This window comes from Cinclus cinclus, chromosome 24, assembly GCF_963662255.1.
Source record: "Cinclus cinclus chromosome 24, bCinCin1.1, whole genome shotgun sequence".
In the NCBI taxonomy this organism is placed as follows: Eukaryota; Metazoa; Chordata; class Aves; order Passeriformes; family Cinclidae; genus Cinclus; species Cinclus cinclus.
This window is the reverse complement of record NC_085069.1, coordinates 3,758,362-3,767,185: the sequence shown is the minus strand read 5'-3', so window position 1 is coordinate 3,767,185 and position 8,824 is coordinate 3,758,362. Positions and strand designations below refer to the sequence as shown.

Genomic DNA, 8,824 nt, shown 5'->3' with positions numbered 1-8,824 from the left:
TGAGTAGTATCTAAATTCCAGTCCTCTTTCTGTCTGTTCAAGCAGGCAGTTGTATTCTGACTGCAGATTTGCCCGGCTGTTTGCAGCTTCATCGGCTGCTGGACACTAAAACGAGGAGAGCTCTGCAAGGCACCAGACAAGGATGATCCTTGGGAACCTCAGTGGATTGAGTGAATTCAGACTCCTGGGTTTTTCTGGAACCTCTCCTTTACACCCTTTGCTCTTTGTAGTTTTATTATCTCTTCATATTCTCACCTTGATGGCGAACACAGTGATAGCTTTGATAACAAACAGTGATAATCGCCTTCACACCCCGATGTATTTCTTCCTCACTCAGCTGTCCTGTTGGGATATCTGCTATTTGTCTGTCATTATCCCAAGTATTCTCGAGAACCTGATGGTGGGAACAGTGAGTATTTCCAAGACAAGATGTGCAATGCAAATGTTTTCCATCCTTTACTTTGGAGTTGCTGAGTGTTTTCTCTTGGCTGCCATGTCCCTTGATGGTTATTTTGCAGTTTGCTCCCCCTTGCATTTCACAATTATCATGAGCAGCAGGGTCTGCAGAAGCCTGGTTGTTGGAGCTTACATCTGTGGAACTGCTGAGGGCTTAGTTCACACCCTCATCACCTTCAGCTCACCCTTGTGTGGTTGTGCCATTGACCACTTCTTCTGTGAGATTCAGCCTCTCCTGGACCTGCTCTGTGGCAACACTCTCCCAAGTGAAATCCAGGTCATTGTGGTGGCTGTCTTTACTATTCTGAGTCCTTTCTCACTGGTCATTTATTCCTGTATTCCTATCATTTCCGCAATTCTTCACGTGGCATCAGCTGAGAGCCAGGAGAAGGCCTTTTCCACTTGCTCCTCACAGCTCCTGGTTGTGACTGTTTTTTTTGGCACTGCAGGCTCCATGTACCTGCGGCCAAAATACAGCTACTGTGCATCTGTGGATAAATTCCTCTCCCTTTCTTATTCTCTGGTGACTCCTTTATTGAATCCCATCATTTGCAGTTTGAGGAATAAGGAGGTGAAAGGAGCCCTGAAGGAAAAAATGGAGCAAACCTAAGTTAGTGTGGAAATGAAATAGAAGATTTGGGTTGTTCCAGGTGTTTGTGGTGGAATTTTTCACTCTAAATTCTTGTTCAGGAAAATCGATTTCCAGATCTACTTCATCTATTGGGGAGGAAGGAGGGAGAAGAGTGGAGATTTTTAGCTCTAAGAGGGAGTGTTAGAAGCTATGTTAACATTTTGGAAGGGAATTTCTTCCACATACTTAAGAAATTCTTCAATAAACTTATTTTTTTCCTTTTCTTTTCCTTGCTATTTTTCAAAAGCTTGAAAATTGTGCTTTACATACTTCTGAATTTTTGAACCAAAGAGCAATATTCAAGAGCCTGACTTTACTGAAAGAACTGAAAAGAATTAGTTTTCACCTGTTTGCATTTATTTCCTGAAAATGTTTAGTAAATCTGTTGGGGGAATGGAGAGGACATAGTTCAGGCAACAATGTGGAGCCCACGATATTATTGAGTACTGATTTTAATTCTGAGATTGTTACTGGGGAAAAAAAAAAAAAAAAAAAAAAAGAGGTGTGCAGAATTGCATTCCTGCCCCACTGCCTCAAAGATATTTCTTCAATTTTAGAGTCATTGTTTTAAACATGTTAGACCAAGTGTAGGCCTTTGAAGTACTTAACCACTGTAATCTTCTGTAACTATTAATGCAACTCTTGATATTAAATGCTCAAAGCTTAAATGATATTGGAAAGATAAGGACATGCATTACTCCTTAAATTAATCCTTCATTCCTGGAAATCACTGTAAATATAAATATCATAAAAGTAAATGTCCTTGTTTGAAAGACATCTGTTTGCTAAGGAAAGCAGAAGCTTCCCTTTGGACTGAAAAATGTGATCCTTCCTTCTTTCCTACCGATTATTAGGATTTTGAAATTAAGGGAGCTCTCCGGCAAAGATATGGGGGTAAGAATAACAGTTCTTTACTAGTATATCTAACAAGACAAACAAGAACAACAGCAGCTATGAAATTAGCCACAAACAGAACAGTAACTCAGTCCCAGTGTTTTTTGGCTGCAGGCACCTTTTCCCTGAGCTGCAGTTCCCGGTGCTGGGGGCGGGCAGGTCCCGCAGAGCTGCAGGAGGGCTGGGGGTGATGGCAGAGCTGTCCCAGGGAGAGACAGAGAGAGATGGAGAGAGCTCTCCGCTCACGGTGTGGGTCCTGGGGCTCAGCAGAGTGCTGGAAGGTGGCAGGTTCCAGCGAGAAGGCAGCAGGGCAGGGTCCCACAGCAGTGAGGATGGCTCCCGGTGATGGCATGGCAGGAATGCAACACAGGCGGCGATCGTCCTTCTCGTCCCAACTCCAAGGGGGAAATGGGACCCAGGCCCAGCCTTCCGCTTCCTCTTCTGCATGTTTCAATCTCGCGGGGTGTCCTTCTTCTCTCTCTCCTCCCCCTTGTCACCAGGGCCCAGTCAACAGGTATCTTAGCATGACAATGGGGAAAATTCCACAGAGGGAAAAGGGAAAGAAACAACCCCCAACAGTACAGGGTTCTTAATTGGATGTCATATGAATTTTTATCTTGAGCGTTTGTAAATCCACAAAAAAATTATAAGGTATAATATTCTTTGCAGAAGCTTGACATCTTTGATTTTAATCACATCTTATTTTGTACCAAAAAATTATTATAACAGAAAATGCTGTCTCATACTTTTTAAATTTCAAATTCATTACAAAAAGAATGCATTGTTTTTTGTCATATTGCTTTATTGGCATTAAAGTTTCTCCCCTAGTCATATATGCTAGACTCCTTACAGCAGCATTCCTAGAGAATTGCACAACTGTGTGTATTATGAAAGAAGTGATGAAGAGGGGAAACCCTAGTAAAAAAAGCAGTGGGGATAAGAAAAGTGTAATTCATAAAACATACAAAAAAAAAGCAAAATAAAAAACACCCAACAAAACAAAAAAAAAAATGGTAAACTATGGTTCAGTTAAATGAAAGTAAGCATTAAAAACCTGGGAAGTTTCAGTCTGGTAAACCACCAGGTCCAATTCTTTCTTGATTGATTATACAAAATTTGTGAGTTCTCAAGTTTGTGGACAACACTAAATCAGAGGGAGTAGACAATGTGCCAAAGGGCCCCCATGTTTTAATGAATCCAGAGGAAGGCTGGATGAGTTCCTTGAACAGAGAGCCCAGCTCTAGGTGTCCAAACCAGGTGGGATTCAGCTGCCTCTTCATGGCTTGATTTTGGGGGAGCTGCATCCATGGATTCACACTTGCCCATCTTAAGTGTCTGGAATCTGAGCCTGAAGGATGGTTTCTATCAAAATGGAAATTAGCACTTCTAGGGCACGGATCTTGTGCTTCAGAAGGAGTCTTTGCAGATGAGTGCTGTCCTCATGGCCTGGAATAGCAGGCATGCAGAAGAACTTACAGGACTGAGTCCCCTCCAGGGGAAGCTGCGTGTTCCTGGTCTCTGCTGGGGAAGAAAGGGTGGTGGTACCTTGGACAGGATGAGAAAGCAGAGAGTCAATGATAAAAACAAAAATCAACCTCTCCTTCACTTCCTTTCTGACTGAAACTGTAAAACAAAGCTCAGAGAACTCACATTTGTGGGATCAGTATGGTGACGAGGATTTGCAAATCTCAGCTGTTTCAAGAGAGGTGTTTAGCCCTCAAGTTACCTGAAGATCTATGAACCCTGAGGCTCTGTGAATGATTTCATTTGCCCAAGACTACTTGCACCGAACAAAATGAGTCTGCTTTACAGCAGAGCTTGGTCTCAGCTGATGCTAGAAATCTGACTGTGCAGTTGCCTCTTGAAGCAAGGTGCTCGCTTTGAGAGAAAGTGTACAGGTGAAAAACTTGTCTTAATTCCTCCAGTTGGAACAGATCTTCAGTATTGTTCCAGAAAACTCTGAATTAACCCCACCTGATCTGATTTCAGGCTCCAGAGCACTGAATGGGAAAGCCTTACTGTGACAGACAGGAGAGCCAGGGGAGAATCAAACCAACCATGGTGCAGAATAAACACAACTAAATCCAGTGCAGAGTTCCAGCTCTGTGCCAGGATCCTTGTGCTGGTCTGGAGCACAGAGGTGCGGGACGGAAACATGAAAACACACGCTTGGGCTCACAGGAATATCCAGAGACAATTAATCATCCTTTCAGAATTTCACGGAAGAGGTTAAAAGTGTCCACACCTTGCTTATTTTCATCTTTTGAATGGAAAAGGGGATTTTGAATTTAGCTTTCTGTAAATGCTTTCATTGTATCTGCTTAAGTATAGCTGGAAGAAACCTGACTCCGTCTGGCAATAGAAGTATAGGCTACTTGGGAATAATTGTCATAGGTTAAACACCCAGCAGATTGCACCAGTGATTCCTGCTGTCACTAGAATAGCCAGCCCGTGGAATTTTGTGACTCTCATGCCCTTGGTGCTCCAGAAAACATTGTAAACTCTAGATTGGCAGTAAATTGGCAGTAAAAACCAAATAAAATAAAACACAAATACAAAAAGGCAGAAAAGACTGTAGTTCTTAAATCTGAGTAAGTCTTTTGTTTTGCACTGCAGGTCTAGACATAATACGGTGAAAAATTAGTTTTTCTAGATAGAAAGTTTTACATCTAGGTATTTCTAATACGTACTACATCTTTACAAGGGAAATGCTAGACACTGAGCTCTCATTTTAAAATAGTGCAGTAAACCATGCTAAATTCTCCAAACCAATAATTGCCATTTCAGATTTTGTCTGAATCAGGTTTTATTCTTTCCCCAGCCAGTGCCCTCTCTGCTCTTTGTCTTTCTTTCCATCTTCCTCTGTCCTTTCTCTCTGTCTGTCTAACTAGCTCTTTTTTGACATCACTTCCTTGCATTCCTTGGGCTTTCTCCTCTGTCTCCCACTGCTGCAGCTCTCCTTTCTCAGCGGAAGGTCCCAATGCTTTTGTCTGCCTCAGGCTCTGCAGCCACCCAGCCCGGGGCTGTTCACACCCTGCTTTGTGCCAGCCTTCTCAAGCCCCTCGGTACGGTTCTGTTTGCCAGCACTGCCGTGCCCTGCTCCTCAGCACCTCCCAGCCGGGCCCCTGTGTCCGCCTGAGCCCGGCACTCAGCTGCGCTTCTCCAGCCCTCGGCAGCTCCCGCCTCCCTGCTCCCCCTCTCTGCTGTGCTCACACCCGGCAGAGCAGCACAGATCCGCCCCGTGCCCCAGCCCTGGCTCGGGGCCCGCCAGGAGCCTCCACCCTGCTCCTCACCTGCACCAGGTGTGCTGTCACCTGAGCAATGGCCAAACAACCGGGAGCCTGCAGCAGCCACTCATTCCCTGACACTGCAGCTGATGCCTCCATGGGCTTCCTAAAAGCACAGGCCACACAAAGCCAAGGGAATCAAAAGCAGATATATCTACTGAATAAATAAATTCCATACATCAATATCAATATCAATATCAATATCAATATCAATATTTATTGAAGGGCCTTGAGGAACATTTCAGGCAGACAAAGCCTCCCAGGGGCTACACTCCAAAATGGACCGTGGGTCACGGCTTCTCGTCCTTTTCTACGTTTGGCCCATTTGCCTATTGGAGGTTCATCTTCCAATGACAGCTTCAGGTAATGAAGTCATTTACCTTCAGTTTGTTCACCCCCAACTCACTTTTGTTTCCATTTCCTGGGGCCTGAGGCAGTGAGGGGTCCTTGATTGCCAGGCCTGGGCAGGAATTGCTGTGTCTGAGCAGAATGGGGAAGCAGCAGCTCACACTGTGCATGGAGTTTGGAGTCACACGCATAAGAATGGCAGGATTGCAAATCTATGAAAAATACAAAAGCTACAATCCTGAGGCATCAGGGGTGAATAGCAACCAGCTGCCTCTTTGGAGCCCGAGGAACAGCAACTGCCTGCCGCAAGGCCCAAAAGCTTGTTGGTCAAATGCAGCAGGAACAAAAGTGCCTCCAGCCATCCTGAGTCGGAATGTGGCTAAAGCTGTGTCGGATCCAAGGCAGCCTGGAGGAAGGAGTGAATGTGAAGCTGCTGAAGAGCTGCCCAGGAGAGGCTGGGGCCCTGGCAGCCAAGGCTCACCCAGTGCAGCCTCTGGGGGTCCCTTTGGTGGGGCCAGCCCAGGGTCAGCCTGTGGGTGCACCTTGGGGGCACACCAAACTCACTGGAAAGGACCCTCTGAGAGCTTGGGTGCCTTGCACAGGAGTCTCACAGGCACAGGCCAGTGGAAGAACAGAGTGGAGTGGAACAGAAATGCCCGGCAGCCTGAGGGCCAGACACAAGTGTGACCTGGCTTGTGACAGCTCTGGGCAGGGCTCTGCTCACTGGGCTCTGTGCTCTGGGGAAGGAGTTCACTGATCCTTCAGTCAGGGGAGGCCCTGCCAGCCAGTGAACCCCTGTGCATCAGAGGACAGGGGGAGTCCCAGTGACTGCCACCTGGGAGAGGAGCCATGTGGTTCCAGGGCCCAGGAGCCATGTGCTTCTGTGACCTCAAGGGGATCCATCCCTGTGTGCCCCCATGTCACTGAGGGGCAGCGATGTGGCACCTCTCCAGTGATTGTGACTCACCTGCCCAGGGCTCAGTATCCTGAGAGCAGGCTAACGTGTCAGCAGGTCTTCAGGATAGCTCAGCTTAGTCCTGTGCTACGCACCTCTCTGCCTTTCAAACAGATTTATTGTATACTGTCCTCTTCAGCTTTTGTCCTCTCACAGGTAATTATGACTTGACTCTTGGGATAGATCATAGAGGAAGGAGAGAAAAGTTTAGGCTGCTTATACCTTCCTAGCTGAAGGCTGAGCTGTTGCCCCTTCGTAGGCTGTCCACATACAGGCTAGGCTAGAGTTCTTCTTTGCTGATTCTATTTTCTTGACTATAGCCTAGGATAGGTAATTAAGGGGAGGCTGCAGTCTGAGGGGCTGGGCTCAGCCCAGAGTGGCAAAAAGCCCACCTTGGATACTGCAGGAAGGAGTGGGAGAGAATGGGGAGCAGCAAAGGCTCTTTGTTAAATTATATAAGATCGTTAAGTTCTTTAGTTAAGTTAGTGGCTGAAAGCTGGTCACTCCTGCAGAGGAGGGAAAAGCCAGAGAGCTCTGCTGTTGATGCTGTGACAGCAGCAGGGCCTCCTCAGAGAAGGTAACATGCACTGGAGCACTTCAGAAGGACCTTTGAAGCTCCTGGGGCTCTGTCACTGATCACAAAGCTGTGAGCCTGCAGTTCAGCAGTTGGCTCAAGCACCACTGAAACTCTTAATGGCAAATGCTGTTCTTCCATAGGTTGTATTTCTTTAGAGTTTTTATTCCTTTGGTGAGATGTAGTCATTTCTTTGCAATCAGGTGAGGGGATTGATGCTGATCCCTTCCTGGAGCACGTCCTTGGTCATCCAGAGCTTTGCCCGCTGCTCCTGAGAGGGACGATGGCCACAACAGGGAACAATTCCTGTGAGTACCAGCTTCACTGGCAGCTTTGGACTTTGTGACTCCCCACAGACAGCTGACATGACTGGTGCTCAGATCCCAGAATGATGTGCTCACAAGCTAGAGTGAAGTCTGGGATGTTTGCTGAGAACAGCCAGACTGACCCAGGTTGTTTAGTCCCAGGAAAACACCTTTTGTCACTATGAAGAAGACTTTGAAACATCATTGCTCATAGGGAGGTCTGACAGGTCCTTGAGTTGCCTTTTGTGCTCAGTACTTGCTTGTTTTCAAGAAGTTCCAGTCAGTTAGAATCAGGGAAAGCTTGACCTGATAATCCAGTCTAGAGCTCTGGTGAGAAGGCAAGGTACCCTGAGGCCCAGAAATCAGAGCTGGGGCTTGTTGGACTCTTGGCAAAGTAAGCAGGGGAACAGACTTTTCCAAATCAGGAAATTTCAATGGCAGTGCTAGGCTTCCCCTGATACTGAGTTGAAGGTTTGAGCTGGTTGTCCTGACTGCTTGTGTAGAAAGCTCAAAGTTTAAATATGCTTTCTTTCCTCGCCTCATCTCTTTCCAAATGGAATTTCTCTGCAGTCATCGCCGAGGGAATAGCTCCTCCAAAAAGGATCCTCTTCCCACCAGAGAAGATTTGCATGGTCTGGCAGCAGAGACAGAGTGCTGGAGCAGGGCTCTTCAATGTGGGCAACACGTGCTTCCTCAACGCTGTCCTGCAGTGCCTGACCTACACCCCCCCACTGGCCAACTACCTGCTGTCCCAAGAGCACAGCCAGGCCTGTGAGTGCTTTTAGGAGCATCTCCTGAAAATCTCTTCATCAAGTCCCAGATTCCCAGAATGTAAAATTTGATTTCAGACAACAGCAGCCCTTTGTCAGCCCCATGAGTCTGTACTCTTTGAACACTGGAGCCTCGAACCCACTTGTCCTAGCCTGCTGCCTTACCCTTAATGAAAACACCTCTTTCTCCCTGGCAGTCTTTATTCCTGCAAGTTAAACCCTCTGTGCTTATTGCACAGAAAGCTCTTGGTTTACCATCCCTCTCTGAACATTTTCTGCACACTAAAATGCCCTGGGACCATTGGGACATTGGGAGGAGTGGAGTATTGGAGTGGAGTGGCAGTGCAAGAGGAGGAGTCTCCCACTGCTGTGGATGTTTTGCTAACCTAAGGACCTTCCCTGTGTCCCTCTTCAGGTCACCAGCAGGGTTTCTGCATGATGTGCATCATGGAAGCACACGTGAACAAGGTCCTGCGTTCCCCTGTCAGTGCCATCCTGCCTTTGGCTGTCCTCAAGGTTTTCAAACGTAAGTCGTACCAGGTGCTTGAACAGGTTTCCTTCCCTCCTTCTATGAGAGAACTGAAACCTTCTTTCTTAGGCATAG

General features: G+C 46.7%; 1 protein-coding gene across 1 annotated transcript; it reads left to right on the top strand.

Annotated features, from left to right (window-relative positions):
• Nucleotides 1-259: 259 nt before the first annotated feature.
• Nucleotides 260-1,039, top strand: LOC134053474 (olfactory receptor 10C1-like; the record flags this gene model as incomplete). The annotated part of the gene is made up of 2 exons (XM_062508486.1): nt 260-391; nt 665-1,039. Coding segments are annotated over exons 1-2 (507 nt in total), but the record flags the coding sequence as incomplete, so codon positions are not given.
• Between the last annotated feature and the right edge of the window lie 7,785 nt (nt 1,040-8,824).